At 37.3% G+C, this 23,982-nt stretch overlaps 3 protein-coding genes across 5 annotated transcripts in view; all 3 read left to right on the top strand.

Annotated features, from left to right (window-relative positions):
• LOC122162244 (collagen alpha-1(XXVIII) chain-like) overlaps positions 1–3,586 on the top strand; it is a 32,141-nt gene extending 28,555 nt beyond the window's left edge. Inside the window, exons 32-35 of the mRNA XM_042822389.1 lie at positions 62–152; positions 245–316; positions 1,159–1,331; positions 3,311–3,586. Coding sequence (XP_042678323.1) covers positions 62–152; positions 245–316; positions 1,159–1,331; positions 3,311–3,586 — 612 coding nt within the window. The remainder of the gene's footprint in view (positions 1–61; positions 153–244; positions 317–1,158; positions 1,332–3,310) is intronic.
• Positions 3,546–15,273, top strand: BBS5 (Bardet-Biedl syndrome 5). 3 transcript variants are annotated; one of them, XM_042822329.1, is made up of 12 exons: positions 3,546–3,661; positions 4,395–4,477; positions 5,102–5,167; positions 6,642–6,691; positions 7,446–7,573; positions 8,452–8,587; positions 9,597–9,692; positions 10,266–10,328; positions 11,151–11,285; positions 11,398–11,481; positions 12,852–12,875; positions 12,983–15,273. In XM_042822329.1, exons 1-12 carry the CDS (start codon positions 3,600–3,602, stop codon positions 13,082–13,084), a joined length of 1,029 nt encoding a protein of 342 aa, XP_042678263.1. In that variant the 5' UTR covers positions 3,546–3,599; the 3' UTR covers positions 13,085–15,273. The 3 variants fall into 3 exon arrangements, with proteins under 3 accessions (XP_042678263.1, XP_042678265.1, XP_042678264.1); XM_042822331.1 differs by lacking the exon at positions 3,546–3,661 and adding an exon at positions 3,943–4,032; XM_042822330.1 differs by lacking the exon at positions 3,546–3,661 and adding an exon at positions 4,092–4,215.
• A 205-nt stretch (positions 15,274–15,478) lies between these two features.
• On the top strand, positions 15,479–23,558 carry KLHL41 (kelch like family member 41). The gene is made up of 6 exons (XM_042822327.1): positions 15,479–16,695; positions 19,140–19,297; positions 19,388–19,495; positions 20,151–20,336; positions 21,385–21,531; positions 22,605–23,558. Exons 1-6 carry the CDS (start codon positions 15,586–15,588, stop codon positions 22,714–22,716), a joined length of 1,821 nt encoding a protein of 606 aa, XP_042678261.1. The 5' UTR covers positions 15,479–15,585; the 3' UTR covers positions 22,717–23,558.
• Positions 23,559–23,982: the final 424 nt, after the last annotated feature.

The raw sequence follows: 23,982 nt of genomic DNA, 5'->3' as shown, positions 1-23,982 counted from the left end.
AGGCTTGTTCAGTTTGAGACACTTAACAATATTGGAAAAGAAAATAAAATGCTTATTTCAGACTGATGAACCTACTGTGGTAGTTAATGAAGCCTATGAAGATAATCTAGAGGAAAAGGAACAGTCACCGTTGGTAACAGTGGACACTAGAGGTATTTTTGTCACCGTTATTTTTTTCAACTTCTAGTATTTTTTTTTTGGCTGATAATAAATCACTGCTTCATTCTGTTGTTTTTACCCACAGCTGTGACATCATCGTTGCCACCATCATCTTCAGACAAAGTGCTTTCAACTGCAAGGCTCACACCAAGGCCAGGTAATAGATAACAGCCAGGGTGTCATTTTCTTCTCTCTTGCCTTAATACTGACTTTTATAATGCTTTAAATCAGAGTCAATCTGTTGAATCCATCCATTTCTGAAGATTTCATGAGCCCATGCTGTGGGAAAGACAACATTTCAGGATTTTATAAAATCTACCTGATAAATCTACTTCTCGGCCAGACTATTAACCAGTTATTTTCTTTGCAAGTTCCAAATCCCACTGCTGATCTCAGAGCAGAACAAGGTCAGCTATAACTTGAGGCAGAGCTGATAAATGGCACCAAAGAGAGAATGCAGTGCCAGGTGAGGTGGGCCAGTGAGCAGAGAATTCTTTGGCCAGAAAGGGTCAGTCTCCTATCAGGAGATGGGAGACCTCATTAAGGAGAGGAGAATACGTAGTGATTTCAGAATTGGACAGACTTCTCTTTCAGAAGAAAAACAGGAAAAAAGTGTTTAGTCATTTGAAGGAAAGTATAGTAATAAGCTGACTGTTGAAACGATTCATTCTTTTCATATGAAAAATCTGAATGTGTTCTTTTCATAATTTCACACTCGTGGATTCCAGTAGCAACATACTGTGATGGAACAACAACATATAAAGAGCATGCCTCCTGGGAACATAAGATAGTTGCCTAATACTCTATTATGTTAAGTTTCCAGATACTAGTTGCTAATGATACATGTAGAATATTGATGTCACAAAGTTGAACTTTAAGAGAAAGTATTTTCTATCTTACCGTATCATTAGAGTGAGTGAAACTAGCATGTCATGATTGATTTTTGCACATAATTGTGTCCACTCCTTTTTTTTTCTTTTTCTTTTTTTTTTTTTTAAGGAAGTGTTCTGGACCTCCGATGCAAGTTAAGGCTGGATCAAGGGCCGTGCCGTGTTTATATCATAAAATGGTATTATGATCAACAAGCCAATGCATGTGCTCAGTTTTGGTATGGTGGCTGTGATGGAAATGCAAATCGTTTTGAGAATGAAGAGGAATGTAGAGAGACTTGTGTATTTTCTTCTGGAGGTAAGAATTCACATCTATCTCTACATTAATAACTAGCAAGATGAAGATCTTGCTTGTTCAGGTTAGTCATGAAGTATCAAGTACGGTATGTAAAACTGAACCCACTAACTTAAAGAACATTAACATTGTGAAGCCATACATTCACTAATTTTAAAAACATCTACCTGTGCAAGCATGCTTTAATTTCTTTTGTGCATATTTTATGATTTAGTCCCTATGTAACAAAGCAACACATTTCTAGCAGTATCAGGAATTCATAACTTCCTTCCATAAAGACCAGCATAGCTCTTGTAGCAATCATAGTTTCTTCTAAACAATACTGTTATACAATCACTGACTTCATTTTAAATTATACATACGGCTTTGGAAAGCAATCTTTGGTCATAAAAAGTCACATAATTTCTTTCCTCTCTGTTACAGAAACCTGACAGTTGTCATAGATTCTGTGATGAAGTCTTCATTTTCTTTAAGGAAAAGTGTTCCCACAAATCCTACTTTAATATTTCAAGCACAGAATATCAACTTCCGAATTGCATGCAACTGCTACTCAGGGGTTACCAGATAAACACAGCAAATGCAACAGCTTGTTCCCTACATGCTATCCAGGTCACAAGACAGGGAGGTAGCTGAGCTACGCACCTCTCTCAAATGACATCCTTCTTAGATGCAGACCTTTAATCTAGCAGCTCTCCTCAGTTTCCAGTAACTATCAAGGTACATGACAAATGAAATTAAACACTTCCACAAATGCATATAAGTGACTACACCAGTAGCTGACATCAACAAGTTAGGCTAATTCATGCCTAAAATGGTTCTTGTCATATGTTTCTATTCTAAAAGCCCTGACTTTTAAATGCATTTAATTATTTTACTGTTCCTTAAAAACCCTTTAACTTATCTTCGAAACATCAGACTAAGCAGAGTTTATTCTTTGTTGCCTGTCACTGCCCTATGGCTTTTTACTTGATCTGTCTCTTTTTATTTGAATTGTATACTTAAAAGCTTGTTTCTAATAAACTGTTTCTGGTTTTACTGCTAGAATAGAGAGTGGATAAGCAGTACCTTTACAGAACTGAAAACTGATCTCACTACTGAGTTACAGCTAGATGTGTTCCTGATTATACATCTGGATTTCTACCACAGTCCTGTTACGGAACTGCCATGGATTAGGCACTCCTGCATATGAAGCCAGAATGTTTACTTTTTTTTCTTTTCCTGAATAAACAAACTGGAAATTTGGATTAGGCCTCAAGAATGACATCTAGTTGCTCAACAACTTCCATAAAAATTTTAAGGCACATCCAAGAAATGGCTATATCTCCAACCCCTAAAGCACATTTAGGGTCCCCTAACCCGCATTACCCAGGACTGAGTCTAGATCGCTTTTGACTCTACAACTTCTCTGAGCAACCTGAGCCAGCACTCGCAATAAAGAAGTTTTTTCTTGTGTTCACCACAGTCAAACATCATTTACACAATTTGTGCCTACTGCCTCTCATATGGCACCATTGCCCCATTCTCTTAATGCTGTCCCTTCCGACATACACACACTGATCACGTTCCCCCCTGGGCCTTCTCTTCTGCAGGCTGAACAGGCCTGGCTCTCCCACTTTCCCCACAAATGTGGTGCTCAGGTGCCTTTATCATTTTTAGCCCTCTGCTGGCTGTGCTCCAGGAGCTCTGGGTCTCCTTCACACACAGGAACACAAGGCCATAGCACAGGACCAGCCCCAGGTCCTTCTCCACAGAGTTGCCATTTGGCAGGCCAGCCCTGATGCACAACATGGTTTTGGAAGCAGTTTATTTATTTGTGAGGGGGAGGAGTGAATGGTAAGAAGTACCCTCATACAAATGAAGTACATTCATCTGGGTACGCTTTTTTGAGATATTCTAAATTAAAAGTACATTTTACATCTACCAGCTTCACAGGGTCCTTTTTGCTTGATCTAACGTTCATTCACAGTGTGACCGTTACCTTGTACCAGACACATCTAAGGCACGAGGAAAAGCCACACCCAGCGACCCGAGGCGCCCGGCCGTCCTTCACACAACGCCCACGCGCGCCGTTCCCGCCAAAAAGCCCCTGCGCACTTCCGGCCGCCGTCTCACGGCCCTCGGGGTGGGGCGGGAGAACGGGCACCGCCCCCCCCAGGGCGGCAGCCAATCCCTAGCGCTGAGGGAACGCGCGGTAGCACCCCCGTTGCCAGGGTGGCGCGGGCTCTTGCCGGTGGGAAGCTAAGCAGCGGACAGCCATGAGCGCCGTGCTTGACGTGCTGTGGGAGGACAGAGATGTCCGCTTCGATATCTCCCCGCAGTGAGTGCCTGCTTGCCTGCCCCGCCCTTACAGCGGGGCTGTGGGGACTCGACCGGACGGTCGCAGTTATCGCTGCCTGCCGGTGAACTGGGTTGAGGCCGCTCTCAGCGGCGCGATGCGTGCCGGGACGCCCTGGCTGTGATGGCTGCTCCGTCACGTGACGCGGAGGGGCGGAAAGAGGCGGAGGGCTGGGCTGTGCCGTGCCGCTGAGGCGCCACTAGGTGGCACTATTGTCTGTTTAAAACGCACACACCCAAATGCAGCTATGGGGGGGGTTGTTTGTTTTCTGGAGTCGGGAAGTCAAAATAAAAAGGGAATTCAAGTCCCGGGAATGCTTTTGTTTTTGTAACGTCTGTGTGGTGGGGCCAAAGGTACGGAAAGAGACATTGAGATCCACGAGAGTTCTTAGCTTTTCTGCCTTGCCCTCACGTGCCTCCCCCAGTGTTTGGGTGCAGTTTGCTTATCATGCTTCCTACACAGTTATTTGCTGTTACAATTTAAGAATAAAGACATTGGTATTTTCCACGTGTTCTGTGTGGCAATGACGACTTCAGGTATATGTGGTTGATTTGTGTGTGTGTGCAGATGTGCATTTGCTGTAAGGGAAGTGAGTGAGGAAATATAAATGGCCCTCCCTGGGAGGATAAATGCAGTCTTTCATTAGGTTTTTTTGTGTGTGTGTTTTTGTTTTTTGTGCGTGTTTTTTTTTTTAATTTTTATTTTCCTTTTTTAGGCAAATGAAAATGAGATCTGGAGAAGTCCTTATAGACTGCCTGGAGTCCATTGAAGATACCAAAGGAAACAATGGAGACAGAGGTACCTACTTGCTCAGAGAAACTGTAACCTTCCTGATAGTTAATCTACATCTGTTTCAGAAAATGAACCCTCCTGTTTCACAGGTCTGTTTCTGCTGGGAGTATTTTCAAATAGTATCTTGTTTGGTTACGGGGGGTGTAAGTGTGCAGGGCTGCCAGCATGCTCAGCGACCCTTCCAGAGGCTGGATGTGCTGCTGAATTGAAGAAGTTTGCATGTGACGTAAAGAGGCAAGGTTATTCATGAAGTCAGCTGGGCTCTTAACGCATGGTCTCCCCTCCCAGAGCAGCTGTGTGCTAATTGTGTCTCTGCTTTTTTACCAGTCAGGGGGATATGGAATCAATTACTGTTTGGTGTTTGGTTGTGAGGAATGCTGGTATAAGTAGAGGTTCTTTCATTTGTTCCTTCTTGCTGGATTTCTTCTCCTGGTATTAAAAAAAAATTAGGGCAGTGGAAGGAAGACAAATAGAGATTGTCCTGCAGGGATATCCTCTTTTTCTTCTTCCTGTCATGAGGAAGGAATATTATGGTGTTGCAAAACTAGAGGTAAATATTTACCGCAGAATTGAATGTTTACTTTAATGGTAGCTATTCAGATTAAAACTATTTACACCCTTTATTTCCAGGTAGGCTGCTCGTGACAAATTTGAGGATTATTTGGCGCTCATTGTCACTGCCCAGAGTTAATCTCTGTAAGTATTATCTTCTATTAAACGATTGAAAATACGCTGTTTCCTTTGTAGTGGCATGCTACGTGTTCACAATACCATAGATTGCACTACAGAGTAGTAGAAGCTTGGCCTGCTCTTTCTATACAGTCTGAAATAAACTGTTACGATGAATCTGTAGTATGGAAACTGTTATTTTAATTCATAGTGAAATGTTAATATTTAATGGCAATTTATAAGGACAGAAATTGAAGAGTATTTTAGGTGTATCTTTTGTTTGATACATGTCTGCAACTTTTTTTTTTTCCTAGAAAGAAATGTAAGTTTGAATTTCTTCATCATTTGCATCACTTAAACCTCACATTGCCGCCTGTTTAATTCACATACAGTTTTTATTCCCCAGAAGTACCTTCCTTTCCAAATCTACTATTGTGAGCTGTGAATAAGCTTCTGATTTTAACTGTGTGAGTAGCCAGCTAGTTTACTGGAATTTAGTTTGCTGAAGTAGGGCCAAGATGCCCTTACTCAGTACCCAGATCATTTCCAGGGCTCAGTTCCTGAAAGCCAGTCAGTAATGAAATCTGTTCTGCTCCTAAGCAGTGCGAATTATGGCTCTGACTGCTTGTTCTTCTGTATGTGCTCTCTCATAGATGTGCATATGCACAAGTGCACACAAACATGCTGCCAGAACTGAGCTTTTAGAGATGCAAAATCTTGCAGAAGCAAATCCTGTTTCTTTCTCTCTTTGTTTCAGAATCTGGCTGGGCAAATTTGTGGTAAATTGTAATAATTGGTATCTATAGATTTAGGCCAGCACCACTTTATGGCTTCAATTTTATGTTGAATGTCAAGGATGAGTTCTTTATTCCTATTTTGTATCAGAACACTGCTGTAGAAGATGCAAAATGAAATTTATACCTTGTTCTCTCTTCTTATTTATTCTCTTACACTTTCTAGTTTACTGCTGTTTTTTCTTTGTCACCTCCTTAATTTTTTTTTTTTGTAATACAGAGTATTATATTGCTGTTTATTTAAATGTTTATTTCTAAGGGTAAAATTTAAGTGTGACTTAATGATGAAATGGGCTGCTTTGTAGTGTATGACTGACAGGATGAGAGGCAGCAATAAACAGTTGAAACAAGAGAAACTGATTAGATATTAGGAGAAAAATGTTCACCACAGTGGCAGACTGACAGTGGTACAAGCTTCCAGAGTGACTGGAAATATTCAGATTTGGAAATACCTCTTTACTTCTTTGGAGATACTCAAAACTGAGCTGAACACTACCTTGAGCATCCAGATGGAATTAGTTCTGCTTTGAGAAGAGCATTGGAGCAGATGACCTCCTGAGGTCTTTGACTTTATGATGAGAGCCCAGATGGTTAACCACAGTTTGGAATTCTTGAGAACAGCACCCAAAGCTACAAAATTCAGTACTGTGCTTCATAATTTTGACTACGGTTTTTCTCAAAACTGTATTTTTTTTCTTCCCATTTAGCTGTTGGTTACAACTGCATTATAAATATAACTACAAGAACTGCCAACTCAGTAAGTTCCAAAAAACACTTTTTAAAATATTGAAAAAAGGTGTTATTAGTTATTTTTATTTATTGCAGTGTGTTTACTTGCAAAAAAAAACAATACAGGAATTTAGTTTGGGAGAATTTTACATATTTATATACTTGGTTCCCAAAGTAGTAAAACTCATCACACTGTCTGGAGATTTTTCTCTGTTCTTGATAAGTGAAATGCCTGTTGGTTTGTTGTGTCTACTACTAACAAAGATGTAGAAACAGTAACTTTGTGCAAGAAAGCTCTCAAATGTGTAGCCTGGTTGCATGCAACTGTGAAGTCATTTGTTTGGCCAGCAGCAAAGAAGTAGCGGGGAGATTTTGTAGGTTCCTCAGGTAGCCACATGGTAGATGCCAGCTCACCAACTGGTCTGTGTATGGCTTGGCTGCTCAGCACACTCATCACCCTTGGCTGGCACAACTCTCCCATTCCCCTGGCGCAGCTATTGAGGTCGGTAACGGACTGCATGCAGAGCCAGGGCATGTTGGGAGCAAAAAGAAGGATGGTGACCCTGGATGATAAGAAGCAAATACTACAAATGTACGGCAGCCAGGCTTTGTTAGTTCTGCTGATGGAAATGCTAGCTCCCAGTGGAGGTGGCAAAAGAAAGAAATGAAAGACAACAGTAAATCGCTAGACAACAGTAGATAAGTGGTAGAATCAGGATTAAACCACTGAATGTGTGAGATACAGTGCTGTCAAAATATTAAATTTCAAATTTTCCTTACAGAAATTACGGGGACAGACAGAAGCTCTGTATATATTGACTAAATGTAATAATACACGATTTGAGTTCATATTTACCAATGTTGTTCCTGGGAGTCCCAGACTCTTCACTTCAGTTATTGCTGTGCACAGGTATCATACTTAAAATAGTGTTTGTTCATTTATGAAATTCAGTGGATTAATTACATGGGATTACTACTATTGGTGGATTATCCATATTTAACACTGACAAAACCTTTCCAAAAGAGGACAACACAATCTTTAGAAAGAGGAGAGAGAATGCTCACAGATTCTACTAGATAACTGTACGTAAAGAGAATTAATGTATGCCAATAGTGGTCATGGATTAAAGCATTCACCCTTTGAATATCAACTGAATAAATTAAATTACAAAAAAAAACCCCAAAAACTAATCATGCATTTTTGATTGGTCATTTATGTCTGTAACCCATGTCTGTGATTGTTGACCATGTAGTGGAAATGGGTGTTCAAAAGTAATTTAACTCTGACTAAAACTCTGACTTGGATGTTTCTTTCCTACCTAAAGGTAAACCGCCTGAACGACTGTCTGCATAGTACACTAGTGTTGCTTTCTATTGAAGAGCTATGAAGTACAGATAATAGTACATGTTATTAGATGTTTTTGACTTAACTAGCAGTGCCATTTTTGGTATCTATACTATGTATAACATGAGAGCAATTTATGCTTTGCAGTACAGGCTGGGATATGACAATCTTAAGGAAAAGAAACATCTTAACATGAACAATATAAGAGTTCAAATGGATGACAGAAGAAACCAAAACAGTAACAAAAAAAACCTCTTCTAAGTTTAATTTGATTAAGGAGAATTGAAACACAACCATTTATGTTGATGATTTAATAGCACTCTTGTTTCTGTACAACAAGAAAAGTTGAAAATGTTACATTTCACATTGTTGCTAAAACAAGCACTGAAAGGTAGTAGAGAATAAATACTGAAATTTTAACATGGTGTTTTTTACTTTTTCAGAGCTTATGAAACTTCGAAAATGTATCGCGATCTGAAGCTGAGAAGTGCATTGATTCAGAACAAGCAACTGAGGTTATTGCCTCAAGAACAAATATATGATAAAATCAACGGAGTGTGGAATTTATCAAGTGACCAGGTAAAGTTAAAAGTGAGACTGTGTTTGACTGTAGCGAAGTTAAAATGTTTTGGCTTTCATGTAGCAACTGTACTACTATGGTTTTGTAACCTCAGGCAATCCCCTTAGTTCAGCTCATTAGCTATTGCATGCAGAAAAGCTGACTTCATATATTTACCATTCAGCACAATGAAGTTCTCTTCTTGGCAGACCAAAGTCTACATGACTCAGCTAATGTGCAAGGAACTAGATACGCAGCTTCTGTTAATAAAAGATATTTATGAGTGTGAAGCTCTGTATCATCCTGAAAGACAATCTTGCTCTTTCCAAAGTGCTCTGCTGCGTGTTTGTATGTTTACTTGCAGTCTTAACTACTTTGTAAGACTATGTTGTCTTTAGATTACTGGAAATTGAAAATATAGGAATGGGGATCTAGGTCTTGAAATGTGCATTGATAAAGACTTTAAGGAGAAAACTGAAACTATTTCCATTATTACACATGGAACTACTTACAAGTATTATCCAGAGCTGCGAAACAAAATGGGAACTGTTATTTTTGTCTGTGTAGCTTTAGTCCAGAATGGAAACGGGATTTATCCTGACAAGTTAAAAAGTTCTTTCCCCTCGTTTCCTTGGCACACATCTACACAATTGCCTAAGTTTAACCCACATTCCATTATACTTACTCTGTATGCCAATTCCAGATCTGTACAGTTAAGCACACTCTCAGACACTCCATGCACTCTCACCAGGTCTGCTGTGCTGTGATTTGATACTGCTTTGCTGCAGCCATAGGAACTCTCAAGTGATTTTCAACTTGGGTGTTGTATCCTTTAAAGATTGGATCTTGCTTCCTAACAGACATTAATAGCATTTCCACTGGTTTCTGTGGGAAAGGATCACGCCTTTATTGAATTAATTGAAAAGCTATACCCTACTAGTGATAAACAGGTATCAGTAATCATAATGTCAAGGGGGAGAAAGGCTCAGTATTTCAAAGCAGCTCTAACATATACCTTTTCTTTAATAGGGAAATCTGGGAACATTTTTTATTACTAATGTGAGAATAGTTTGGCATGCAAATATGAATGACAGCTTTAATGTCAGCATACCGTATCTACAAATTGTAAGTATTTTAAAGCAGCCATTTTCAAAATGAAATGGGATAACTTCTGGTATTCAGTTAATGCTCCCATCTCACACTGACTTAGTATTTCATGTCCCCACGTCAAGGAGAAATCTGGTCTTGCCAGCATTAACTACAAGGTGGATTTCTTTTCTGTCCAGATGAATTGGAAGTTTCCATTAGCAATTAGAGATGTTGAGGAATGACTTGTTATTTTTAATTTCCAAACTATTTACTCTTGTGCTCTGTGTCAGCTGCATGCCTGAGCTGCAAATCTAATGGTCGGGAGTGAACTATTAATATTTTTGATAAAACACTTTTCCTGAGGCTTTACTGTTTCAGAATTGAAATAGAGAGAATGCTAGTAGCCAAGGTTCCAAGAGGTATAACAGTAATTACAACAGTGTTTAAAAAATAATAATAATAATAATAATAATAATATATATATATATATTTATATTATATATATATATATATATATATATTTAAATGTTGTCAGATATTTCCAAAACAGTTTATAATGTTGTTTGTTTGTTTTGTTTGTTTGTTTGTTTTTAACCTCTTTACCACTAGCGTTCAATAAAAGTAAGAGACTCAAAGTTTGGCTTGGCTCTTGTGATAGAGAGTTCTCAGCAGGTAAGAAGCTTTAATAACCCTTAAATAGCAGTTTTCAGAATTAGATAGCTGTGTATATAAAATGTTACAGTAGTACTTTTAAGCCATTGATAGATTTCCTTCTGTGTGACCATTAAAAGACAGCTTTAAAAAAATTGAAAAATTCAATTATTCACACCTCTGAAAATATCAGTATGTTTGGGTAAATATGGCTGTTGTGAGTTACAGTGTCTCTAAGCAGAGCAACAATAAACCAGCCTGAACACTTTAAAGTATTTAGCTGTTAGAGACTGTGTCTTCTGACAGATTGTCTTTGAAACCTAATTCTGTAATTAAGCAAGACCACTATTTTTAATCTTTCTCAACTACGTATGCTTTGCCCTAAGAAACAAAATCACTTTTCTTCAATTTGACTTCAGTCAGAAATGTTTTTAATGGTGATTTAATAGACAGATAAGCTTGTATATAAAGTTAATGTAACATCTTATTTAGTAATGATCTCAAGGATTAAACACGTGCTGAGTAGCTAGGAATAAATCACTGTATCACTTTGTAACTTCTCCCACCTTTCTTAGATCTTGTTTCTCTACGTAAGATATTTGTTTTCCATTATCTAACGGACTAACAGTTTAAAGCTTAGTTATCTCATAAAGAAACATTATCATTGTTTTTTGTTTCACTCCTGGTTTAAGTGGCAGGCTAAGATACTAAAATACAGGTAATGTTTTTATCATCAGAATTAAATTTACTGTCATTAAACTACAAATCCTCATTGGGAGAGGAATGATAGGCAGTTGTTTAAATAAAAAGAATAATAAATGTCTTTTTTTCTCTGTTACGCAGAGTGGAGGATATGTACTTGGCTTTAAAATAGACCCCGTGGAGAAACTACAGGAGGCAGTGAAAGAAATTAATTCACTTCACAAAGTTTATTCAGCTAACCCTATATTTGGAGTGGATTATGAAATGGAAGAAAAGGTAGTCTACTCATCTGTTGTAAATTAGATGCAATATTGTGTTAGCAAGCAGTAACAAGAATACATTAAATGTGTATTGGATATATGAATTTATTCAGCGTTTTAACTTTTAGCCTCAATCTCTTGAAGACCTAACAGTGGAGCAGGTTCAGGATGATGTGGAAATAGAACCTGGTGAACAGACAGATGCTTTTGTGGTAAGCTTCTTTGCAGAGGGGGGGGAGGGGTGGGAAAGCAGCTTATATTCAAATATAAGTGGCATGCAGTTTTAATTAGCTGCAACTAAACTTTCTGTACTTAAGCACACTTACATGCTTTTTAATCAGAATCTTGATTGCTATGTGCATTTATTTGGGGCATGTTTTTTTTTTTTTTTAATCTTAGCACAAACTATTATTTGAAACAAACAGGAGTAGATAGTAGTACTACTTGTATGTAGTTTCTCCACATATTAAGATGATGATTAGCCACACAGTACAATCAAATACAGCACATAAAAAAGTCTTTCTCCTTTTGGAACAGATTAATAAGAGTTGACATTTGTACATTCACCTGAGATTCAAATTCAGAAGATTTTTAGAAAAGCAACAATAATTTTGAGCCAGTCCTGGCAAGCGTTGCACACCTGTTTCTGCCAGCTTAGAAAATGATATTAGTACCCCTCTCCCTTTATTTTAGAAATGAATACAATAAAAATAAATTTAAATGTATTAGGCTGTCCAGGACCTTAATGATCTTCCTTCTGGGAATTTCCAAATTTACTTGCAACCCAGAAAGACCTGATTCATTTGATTTCACAGGTAGAAGGTGTTCATATGCTAAACATAACCGTGTCTTCAGTGTGGTTGAACACCTTTTCCTTGAAGGAAGATTTTGCTTGTTTTTTTGGTGGCTTTGTCACCTGAATTAAAGCTCAGGTTCTTCTTCACAAATGCAAAAATCTGTGGAGTGCTGATCCAACGACTTACAGAGCTGCAGGTATTTTCAGAGTTAGAATCTTAATTTTTCCACACAGAATTGGAAAGGCAGTATAATTTTCACAGGCCTATGTGAAAGAGTAGAAAACTGATAAACTGTGCAGTTACTCTGCGTCCATTTCTTATACTGAGGTGATGTTCATTGCATTTTAATACTATTTTACACATTTTATATCTCATTTTTTAAAAAAATTGAATAATGCTGATGCATATGAAGCAGAAAATATTAAATTGCTGTTAGCTTGCTTGCTGACTAAAATTTTATCCCCTACAAAGTATTTTTTAGCATAACAAATGCAATGTGAAAACTTTGATTATAAAATCTTTATTTATTATGTTGGAAAATTCAGAGATTGATGTTATTTAAAGAAAACAGTCCCTAAATTCTGTTGTAACTCTTTTGTAATTGATTTGAACATAGGAATTACTTTGATCTTGTTTATAAAACAAAAATAAAAACCATATAATCTGTTTTCTTCAAGAAAACTTACTGATTTTCACCCAAAGAATTACTAGCAAACTTGTATTTAAATTTTGTTGTTTTTCTCAAGGTTGTGAGTTGTTTCTTTTTTTTTTTTTTTTTTTTATAGGCTTACTTTGCTGATGAAAACAAGGTAAGAACATCTTTTTTTTCCATACTGTTAGATTTGTGTTGTTACAAATTGGATAATTAAAAGTATACTCTTTTATTTTTCTGTTTAATGTCTTGCACATTCGAAAGCAACATGATCGGGAGCCTGTGTTTTCAGAAGAACTAGGACTTGCAGTAGAGAAGCTAAAGGATGGATTCACACTTCAGGGGCTCTGGGAAGTAATGACCTAATTTAGATGGTTACATCTTGTTTCCCATCCAATGAAAGACTCTTTACTGATTCAGTGAGATCTGTGGATTATTGAACAATACAAGAGTGGCAGCAAAAGATCATGCCAAAGTTTAAAAAAAAACAAAAACAAACAGGCAAATGTTATAGAATATGAACTAAGGGTATGTCATAGGAGAAAGATCATTCAAAACGCATGAAGGTATAAAAGTTACTACAGGAATGATGGCTGACATTTTATTTCAGCTACCATTTTATGGCTCACAACCACTACTATGCTAAAATGCTGTGCAGTACATGTTTTAGTTCTGCTTTGTGATTGCCTGGCTGCTGCTGGCACACCAACACCCCAGGTGGTTCTTAGCATGTGTCATGGTTTTATGATTTTTTTTTTTTTTTTTTGGTTGAACCAGAGCAGTGAGCCTCTTCCTGTAAAAGCACAGGGTCCATCCTCTTGTTTCAGCCATCAGTTTCTATCAGTTAGCTGCAATTTTGTGCCGCACATGGCTACACACTGCCCTGTGACCAGCTGCCAGGAACAGCCCCACCACGTTGTTTTACCTAGAAGCATGTCAGAAAAGAAAACCTCTATCATTTTGATAATGCAGTACATAGCAGTTTTATGCTCAACTTAAAGTATTCACATATTTTTACACAGTGAAGTACTTTCCCAATATAATTGATTCAAATTTCCATAATTTGTTTAATTCTGAGCAGCATGGATGTACAAAATGTACAACCCTCTGTATTTGTGTTGGTTGTGTCACTGAGCCAGTGTTATGTTACTGACAGCTTTTGGACAAAAAGCATTATCAAATACTAGTTTTCATGTCTCATCATTTATGAAGTTTTTCACTTATCATTCCAGGTACTTTATTGTAATCTGGCTATCTTTCCTCTCTCTTTTTTTTTTTTTTTTGTCAGTGCCCTTTTTTTTTTTTTTTTTTTTTTAAGGGACGATAACGCATGCACATAAATAGATTCTGTGTCTGAGTCATTAGACCTTTATGGTGTTATGTGTTAGAAATGAGTCATTTATTGTTGAAAGGAAGATGCAGCTGTTATGTTTTCTAGGGAGATAAGACCTCTGTAGTATTTTCTGTAAGTGGAAAAAGTCAAATGAGCTGTCATTCAGCTGTTGTTCAGCAGCTGACTGTTATAGTAAGGCATAAAATATAATTGTGCTGATTGTGGTAAATCTTTCAAGATATATATTTCAAGGAAACACTACCTATGGTTGAAAATAAACCATGATTTTAATAAACTTGAGTGATGTTGTAATTGTGTGCATATCTTGCATTCAAATGGTTGACTTTCATTCAAATAGTTGCCTTTTTGTCATTCAAAGAAAAATATGTACTGTATGGGTAAAAAGTATACTCTGAGCAAAGTACAGTCTTTCATCAAGGTGCATTAAATAGCTTCAAATTTCCTTTGTATTACCAATATATATGCTCCCAGTCTACACTTTGAATTTTCACCATATGCATAATTTTTCTAAGTTCATGGTTCTTAAACTACTTGATTAATTTGGATATTTTACCTTAAATTGAGATTTAAAAATTTGTTTTTGTTAAGATCTATTAAATAATGTACATGTGCTGTATTACGTTTGTTTTTTTTTTTTTTCTTGTCTGTTTTCCTTATTAGGTACTGTTTTCAGTTTAGTTTTACAGCAGTTAATGGTTTGTAAAATGATCAGATGTGAAGTGATTGGTGATGTTTATAGATTATCTGAAATGCAGAATGATTGTTTGGAAGTGGGAGGTAGACCTAATTTTAAATTATTGTTAAAAACTGTACTTTACCTGAATAACTTATTCTTTAAGAATTGTTTATTTCTAAATAAATACAACCAAATCAGTGCTAAGAAGCAGCTCGGAATTCATTTTTTTGAAATCTATGTCTTAAAAAATGCTGATGTGAGGTATGTAATAAAAATTATTTTAGAATAGGGACAATTTACATAGTAATGTCAGGAGTTTTTTAATATTTCTGTGACTAATACCTCATTAAAAATCTGTAGCAAGGCCATGTATTAAGCAGCTTTCTGACAATGTAAACAGTAATTGCATCTGACAAGTTGATTAGCAATACTTGTATTTGGGAATACTGATAAAGTGTATGTTTATGATCTTGCCCATAGCTGTCTTACTGAGAGTCAGATTCTGCCATCCTTGCTCATGTCATGTAATTTCTTACATTGCAAGTAATCTCTCTGATTAAATATGGAGAGTGATGGCAAAACCTGACCATAGTGATTAAAAGCAACAGTTGCTTCTTTCAGTCTTTGACAGCTGTGAGAACAACTCTTTATTTTTTTCCAAACCATGCATCCTAAATTCCAACCTGTAAGACTAGGTACCTATATTTAGCTACTGAGATTAAGTTGCAGAGGCTTCAGGCAGGGCAAAGCACATTGGTCTGTCTTTTTTACAGACAGACATTTGGGCAGACAACAGCTAAAGCTTTCTGCTCCCTCCCTTCCCCAAGTATTTGCAAAATGGATTCCCAAAGGGAACTCACTGAAGAACTCAGACTCTACCAATCCACCCTTCTTCAGGATGGCCTCAAAGAACTCCTGGAAGAGAAAAAATTTGTAGATTGCTCCCTAAAAGCTGGTGACAGAAGTCTGCCTTGCCACAGATTGATTCTGTCAGCATGTAGCCCTTATTTTCGTGAGTATTTCTTATCTGAGCAAAATGAAGAGAAAAAGAAGGAGGTAGTTCTAGATAATGTAGATCCCAACATCCTGGATATGATTGTCAAATACCTTTATTCAGCAACTATTGATCTTAATGATTCTAACGTGCAAGATATTTTTGCCTTGGCCAGTCGCTTCCAGATCCCTTCTGTATTCACCGTGTGTGTCTCCTATCTTCAGAAGAGGCTTGCTGTTGGTAACTGTCTGGCTATCCTTCGATTAGGTGTTTTGCTTGATTGCCCAAGACTTGCATTTTCTGCCCGTGATTTTGTCTCAGATCATTTTGTGCAGATCTGCAAAGAAGAGGACTTCCTGCAGCTTGCACCAAATGAACTTATCTCAGTTATTTCACCTGACAGCTTAAACGTAGAGAAGGAAGAACTGGTATTTGAAGCAGTAATGAGATGGGTTCGGTCAGACAAGGAGAACAGAGTAAAGAGCCTAGGAGAAGTTTTTGACTGCATACGTTTTCGTCTTATGCCAGAAAAATATTTCAAAGAACATGTTGAGAAGGACGATATAATTAAAAGCAACTCAGATATTCAGAAAAAAGTAAAGATTATTAAGGATGCTTTTGCTGGAAAACTGCCTGACTCTAGCACAAATAAAGAAAAGTCAAACAAAGGGGAAGTAAATGGTGATGTGGGAGATGAAGATTTACTGCCGGGCTACCTAAATGACCTTCCCAGGCACGGCATGTTTGTCAAAGACCTAATTCTTCTGGTTAATGACACTGCTGCAGTAGCTTATGATCCTCTCGAAAATGAATGCTATCTGGCAGCCCTGGCAGAACAGATTCCCAGAAACCATTCCAGTATAGTCACCAAACAAAATCAGGTCTACGTTGTTGGAGGACTGTATGTGGAAGAGGAGAACAAAGATCAGCCTTTCCAATCCTACTTCTTCCAGGTATAAGCTTTGTAATTATTGGTGTGGTAAGTGCTTTATAAGAGTTATTATTAAGGTTATTAGAATCTGTGCAAGTGAGTTGTCAAGTCTCTGTATGGTCAGTGGAAAGTAGTTCCAATAGCTCTTCCTGTCTCATAGAGATAAATTAAACAAAGGGACTTGTATCTTCTCTTACAAGATCAAACCCAGGGTGAGATCTCAAGAAAGAGTAACTTGTATATAGATATAATGTTTGTCTTCTGTATGAAATATCTTTATGACACATTAATATCTTTATTTTAAAAGTCACTTTTTCACTAAAATTTTGCAAGTCCTTTTGTCACATTTAGATCTGAAAATCTAAGGGCATTCTAAACATATTTTATTGGTAGAAGGCTATTCTCCTGGCAAACTATCAATGTCGTTATACTAACTACCATGTTTCAACTGAGTGCAAAGTTTTAATGTGTATAAATCTTTATAAATTTAAAGCCAGTTAATACAAACTAACTTCCATGACATATTTCAGAAAAGCAGCAAAATAACAATTTGGCATGCATACATTGGAAACGAATTCTGTTGTATATTTAGTTAGATATCTGTCTACATGCTGTCTTTCAATGTTTAAATGATCTTATACAGCGTGCTACTGGCCATGATCTGTTTTTAGGCACATTGACCTGAATGTAGAAGTAGATCCTCTGACAATATGAAGCAAAACAGAGCAATAGTGATAGGATTCTAAAGCCTTCAGATATCTAAAAATGAAAATACCGAGTGTTTATAGCACTATGGTTACTGATTTCGCAGACCATGAAAGAGCTGGTTCCAAAAATTTCTTATAGCTGTGAGAGGAAAGTCATTTTGCTAGAGGGGGATTAGCACTATTTCATGTTCCTTTATGAAAATGCTAATCAGTGAAGTGCAGAACTTGTTGCAGCTATATTCTTCCAATAGCTATACCACATTGATGTATTTTTGTATGTAATCCAGAGCTGAATAATGAGGCTACTAGATAGGGGCCTCTGAAAAACTAAACTTCAAGAGCGATACTAAAAATTGATTAAGTGTTCAGAATGCTACTTTATATGTCTAAATTAATAGCCTGAAATCCTGCTTCCTCACTTGTCATCTTCCAGGTTCCTCATTGCCATTACTGCTTATAGTTAAATACTTTTCTGCGTTACTCATCTGGCTGCTCCCTGAAAAATGTTAATATGGTGCCATACCACATTGACTTCCTAATGGTCCTTTCTCTGCTAGTAATGCACCTGTTACTCTGTTACTACAACCTGTTACCATTTGTTTTTGTAGCTGGTAAGCTAGGACAAAACCAGGTTGCCAATGGCTCAAAAATGCAGGACTAATTGTTTATTGCTCTATCATCTGTGCAGATGTTATCTTCAAGACTGATACAGAAAGCAGGCTGCCATCTGTGACCTGCATGTTTTGACCTCTTCACCCGAATCTAGCTCCTGGGGCAACACAGCCTTCACCATTGCTGTAGAACTAGTTGAATAGGAGTGGTCCATCAAATCTGGGAGATGCATTTTATATTGACTGTGGAACACACTTGTAGAAAAAGAATGTCACTGAGCTAAAGCCAGATCTGATTGCTTTGACTGAACTTTTTCTCACTTTACATCAAATGCACTTACACTCATGCCAACTCAGATTTTGCCTTTCCTGCCTGTGCATTATCAACTAAATCTATGCAGTAGAAAAGAAAAAATACCACATGCTAGGGAACATTCAGGTTGAATGTTAAATTCTTAGATATTAAAAATAATATTAAAAAATATTCTTAGATATTAAAAAAAAAAAAGTACTCCAGTTCTATGAAAATAATGTTCTGCTGTTTTGTTTTCTTTTCTTTTTCCCTCCTGCGGCTTTTCTTTTGGTGTTTTCATCTCAATATATCTTAGAAGTATTTCAGTAGTGAAAATGCTTATCAAGATGTCTCAGGAACTTTTGCAGCTATCTGTGATGAAACATCACCTCTTTTGCTCTGGGGATTGCACAAGAAACATCTGCACCATTTGCTGCATAATGCTTCGAGATTGTTAATAATGCCTGGCATCTCTCACTGTAGTAATTAGCACAACCTGCTCAGTGTGGAGATGTGGAATGGCAGAGGCATTTGCTTCCTTCAGAGAGGAAGAATTAAATATTCTTTCCAACACAGAGTGTGGAACTTTAAACAAAGAACTTAAAAAAGAAAAGAAACTCTGTGAGGAATGAGGGTGAGCAGGTGCAAAGAGGGCTGTGTAGCATTTGCTGGGTGCTAGTGTCACGATGCATGGGTGGGTAAAAATTATCATTCAATAGCTGCACCAAGGGAGGGATAGCTTGTTCAGGTGAGCAGCCGAGCTGTTGAGATACCGAGTGAGATATGTGGAACAGTTTTGTCATGTGAATTTTTACTACTTGCCTCTGATAACACTTCTGTTGTGGTGCTGTTTCAGCTGGATAGCGTTGCTGGAGAGTGGGTTGCCCTTCCTCCACTGCCGTCAGCCAGGTGCCTCTTCGGGCTGGGAGAGTCAGACGACAAGATCTATGTAATTGCAGGCAAGGACCTTCGCAATGAGGAGTCTCTAGATTCAGTATTGTGCTATGACCCTGTGTATGTTTAAAATTTAATTCTGCCCAACGAGGACATATATGCAGCCCATTGTTAGCTGAAGGAGCCTAACAGCAGTATTCTTTGTTCCAGGGCAATGAAATGGGGTGAGATCAAAAAACTACCTATCAAAGTATATGGCCATGCTACCATCTCAAACAATGGATTGATATATTGTCTCGGTGGAAAAACTGATGATAAGTAAGTCTATAAGTCTTTTCATGATTATTTAGAACATTATTTGGTTGGTCCTTTATAGATTTTATGTCCCCACTCAGAAATTACGCTGTCCACTTTTACATCTCCACATTAAATTTACCAGCAGTTTGGCAGAAGGCAGCACGTTATAGTCTACAGGCTTTTTCTCAGTAAGGTAAAACTGCATGTAAGTTGTAATCTCAAATAGTTGTTTTAGCCATTTTACTTCCAAGGGAAATAGCAAACATCTTCATCACGGTTATGAGAATCCTCTTTATATTTCCTTCCAGATAGAAATGCTTAAATACCAAAGGACTACTCTATCAGCTCTTGTTTTTTTTTTTTTTTTTCCTCATCTGTAGTGCCTTTTATACCTAAATGTGTGTGACAAAAACAAAACAAAAAAAAACAATGCTTTTACTGCTACTCAGTGTGTGGTGGTTATTTTCTTTGAGCAAGTGAATATTTTAAGTAGAACATGATGTGACAAGTGCTTTTTAGACCTGTCCTGTCTATCCCCAGGTCGGATATGAGAGAGGACCTCATGGAGAGGAAGAGAGGCACAAAACATAAGCACGCACAAACTGCCTCAACTAGGTCTCACTTGGAAGAAGCCTAAGTTCATTAAAAAGATTACAGTTTTCCTTTTTCTCCCCAGGAAATGTACTAATAGAGTATTTGTATACAATCCAAAGAAAGGAGACTGGAGAGACCTGGCTCCAATGAAAGTGGCTCGCTCAATGTTTGGAACAGCCATCCATAAAGGCAAGATTTTCATTGCCGGTGGTGTCACTGAAGAAGGCCTTACTTCATCTGTTGAAGCTTTTGATCTGACCACAAATAAGTGAGTACAATGCTCAAGCTGTTTTTAAGCAAATGTTTTAGCATCTAAAATCATCATTAAAAATCTTGAGATGGTCACAAAGGTGTTCAGAAGCTGATATTAGAATAAAATTATCAAAACTTCATTATGATACCTTTTAACTTTTCAGAGGTCCTCAATGTACTTATTAATGTAAGTACTTAAGTAGTAAATAAACACAGTTGGCTGTGATATCTACAGTGATGCGTGGCATTGCATACATCAACCTCACAACACAAACTAAATTTCAAGACCTACTTTAAAAAGACAAAAAAAACCTACTAACAGCATTTGACAATAGAAAAATGAATTATGCAAGTAATTCTTTAAGTTAACTTTGGACTCTATATATTGTATAGAAATCAACTGAAAGTAAAGGTAATTTTGTTATCATTATGTTTGGTGCGTTCTCACTCTTCCATTGTTGAGACAGGTGCAACCTGTGGTCAGAAAACATCTGCAGGCTATTGTCCTCATTTACTGTTCTGTTATAGACAAATCACGAGTGTAAGAAGCAAATCAGCTCACTAGTTTTGATGATAACATTGTCTCAAAGTGAGATTTCTGTATGTTTTGTATGTTCCTATCTGTGACTTGGAAGAATATTTGAAATTATCTTAATGAGCTCTATTAATTTATTCACTTATTACTCAAATTACTGCCACTTGAAATGAAAATTCATTTTGGAAACTACAGGGTGAAAAATGAGCGATAGGGGAAGAGACATAACAACTACACAAAGCTTATCAGTGATGGTGGGAAGAGGAGACCTGTAAGAACTGCTCTCTGGATGGAGATAGATATAATTCCATCGTACCAAGACTTGCATTCCTGCATGAAGTTCCTGCAAGGATGGAGAAACAAACTCACTGATGACTGATCTCAGCAGTTTTTCCTTTTACTAATCAGTTTCATTCAGGCAGTCCTCAAAAACATCATTTATGTTACCCGGAGCTGTATTTTGGTGCTAACCATTTAGTAAATTTCACTTGTATTTGACATGTATGTTTTTCTTTTTATCCATCTTCAGGTGGGAGATTGTGCCTGAATTTCCCCAGGAGCGAAGTTCTATCAGTTTAGTCAACTTAAGTGGATCTTTGTATGCTATTGGAGGTTTTGCAATGATTCAGCTCGAATCTAAAGAATTTGCACCCAGTGAAGTCACTGACATATGGAAGTAAGCTTAACTTTAATCATGACTTCCTAATAGAAAGCTCTATTGAACAGTGATGTTTGTAGACAATAGAGAGTAACAGTAATAGTACATTTACCTTCAGAAATGAACTGTAACACAGATTGGAAAGACTTGCTAACAAATAAAAATGTTTGTCGGAAAGTGACACATGCAAGATTTGGATATAATGACTATTTCAATCTACTAATGTTCAGCCTGGAGAAGTCTGAGGAGACCTGAGAGCAGCCAAAAAAAAAAAAAAAAAAAAAAAAGAGAGAGAGGAGACAGACATTTAGCTTGGACATTAGAAGTTTTTTTAACAATAATGGTGGCAAGGGCATTGTAACAGGTGGCCCAGATATGTGGAAGCCCCATCTTTACAGATCTTCAAGGTCATGCTGGATGGAGCTCTCAGCAGCTGTAGGTGTCCCTATTCATTGGAGAAGAGTTGGGCTAGGTGGCCTTTAAGGGTCCCTTCCAACTAAACAATTCTGTGACGTGGTAAAAGAGTAAGTGGCTGTGTTGGCAGGTTTAGCCTTTTAGGTGTGCCATAAAAACATTCTGGTTTATGACATTTTTATGCAATAAAGTCTACATGTACAGAAAGGTTTGTACATATGTATTAATAAGCCAGATGAGTAATTGTTCTGAGAAAAGTCAGAAGTCTTGTAGACTTATTTATTTATGTCACAGTAGAAGTGATGAAACATTGTGTCTCTACTGTGACTCTTCCATTACTGTGGTAGACTGAAGAGTATTAAATGGCAAAACCATAGACAGAATGCCCATAAAAACCACTTCCATATGTAAAACTTGAAAAAAAATTTAGAAGGGATCTGCAGGAGTGGGAGACTTCTATAGGAGAAGTGAAGTTTGAAACAGGCCACAACGAGATTTAGGGTTCTGGAAAAAGTCAACCCACCTAGACAAGAATGTCTTTCTCTTCAGTTCTGGAGAACAAAAGGAGCTTTTCATAGCAATGCTCAGCACAAGATTGCTACAAGCCTTTGGAACCTGTGGATTATTCTCCTTTTCTTAGACAAAGCTACATTTTGACCTTATTTTCTTAAATGCAGGTATGATGATGAAAAGAAGGAATGGATTGGCATACTGAAAGAGATCCGATATGCGACTGGAGCTTCCTGCTTGGCTACACGTTTAAATCTCTTCAAGCTGTCGAAGCTGTAAACAAAATGCTGAAAAATTTGATATGATGCAGGAGTTTTCATAGGCTCTTCTAAATTTGTTGCATGAAAACGTCTCCAGATTGTTCAGAGTTTTGTAGCGGCATACTAGTTATACTGTTAACTGTTAAACAGTTCATCTGTCTATCCAAGTCTTAAGGTATTTACCAGCTAATCAATAAGAAGCGAATTTTTGCTAACCTTTAAAATCCTGAAGAATTCTAATTAATGTTGATTAGAATAAATGAAGACTTCTACTCCATGGAAAATAGAACTGGTTAAATATCCTTACTCTCAGTCCAGAAATCTGAATCTGTTGATCTGAAAACAGTGCTCAAAAATGAATGGATTAAGTTAAATACAACTACTAGGTGCTGATTTTATTCTAACCAGCTGTTTGTACAGCCTGATTTCTCCCTTCAACAGTGTAAGCAACTCCTGCATTCTTTAGTCATTTTGAAAATATTTTCAGTGGAGCCTTCTAAAAAATAATTAATTTAGCCTGGAATTGAAGTGCATATTGAAAACAGAAGCACTTAGCCAGAGTAGGCAGCTGTGAGGAAAAAAAGAGAATTTTATAGGGGTAATAGCTTTGCCTATTATGTTTTGGTTTCTCATGACAAGGATTTCCATTTTTTTTTTATGCTTTTGTATTTATTTCCAAAGCAAATATTTAATGGTAAGTTTTCTCAGAGATCTGAGGCCATTAACAAGCATTCATTGAAAAATGCTAGAACAACTGCACGAGTAAGCACCTACCTAAGAAATAATTGATGCATTTTAATGTTTAAACTCCTAACTAGTAATGATTAAACTTCGTTTTTAATGCTGTTAAAATATCACATGATGGTGTCTTATGTTTTGTGTAGATACACTTTCTGAATCCACTTTTAGTCAGTTTTAATCCTCTCCACATTGTGAGTACTCATAACTTTATCCATACATAACTTGAATCTACCTGAACTGCAAAGTCCATCTCAAGCCCATGGCCATCCCTGCATGATCACTTCAGCTACAGCCACTGTCACGTTTACATTCTCCAGCTGCTACACAATGCCCTCCTGTACAGAAGCAAGGTCACAGGACAGCACTCTGACTTGGAGGTCACCTTCTACTATCCTAACTTCTATAATTATCTTCTCCATTTTACACAAAATATCATGTGCATACAGTCCTTCTATATACTACGCATTCAGTGGCACTTTCCCAAAGCACTCTTCTACGACAGCCCTTTTCAGCCCTTGTCAGTTTGATCAGAAGCACCATCCCC

The sequence above is a fragment of the Centrocercus urophasianus genome, unplaced genomic scaffold (genome assembly GCF_019232065.1).
Source record: "Centrocercus urophasianus isolate 14NV4802_14NV808 unplaced genomic scaffold, USGS_Curo_1.0 seq_20, whole genome shotgun sequence".
In the NCBI taxonomy this organism is placed as follows: Eukaryota; Metazoa; Chordata; class Aves; order Galliformes; family Phasianidae; genus Centrocercus; species Centrocercus urophasianus.
This window is presented reverse-complemented; position numbering and strand designations above follow the sequence as displayed.

Excerpts from the sequence above, each read along its gene's own strand:
- BBS5 (XM_042822329.1), top strand. The coding sequence starts at position 3,600 with ATGAGCGCCGTGCTTGACGTGCTGTGGGAGGACAGAGATGTCCGCTTC. Across the intron at positions 8,588-9,596 it reads GGAATTTATCAAGTGACCAG|GGAAATCTGGGAACATTTTT; the intron begins GTAAAGTTAAAA and ends TTTCTTTAATAG. Across the intron at positions 11,482-12,851 it reads AACAGACAGATGCTTTTGTG|GCTTACTTTGCTGATGAAAA; the intron begins GTAAGCTTCTTT and ends TTTTTTTTATAG.
- KLHL41 (XM_042822327.1), top strand. The coding sequence starts at position 15,586 with ATGGATTCCCAAAGGGAACTCACTGAAGAACTCAGACTCTACCAATCC. Across the intron at positions 20,337-21,384 it reads TTTGATCTGACCACAAATAA|GTGGGAGATTGTGCCTGAAT; the intron begins GTGAGTACAATG and ends ATCCATCTTCAG. Across the intron at positions 21,532-22,604 it reads GAAGTCACTGACATATGGAA|GTATGATGATGAAAAGAAGG; the intron begins GTAAGCTTAACT and ends TCTTAAATGCAG.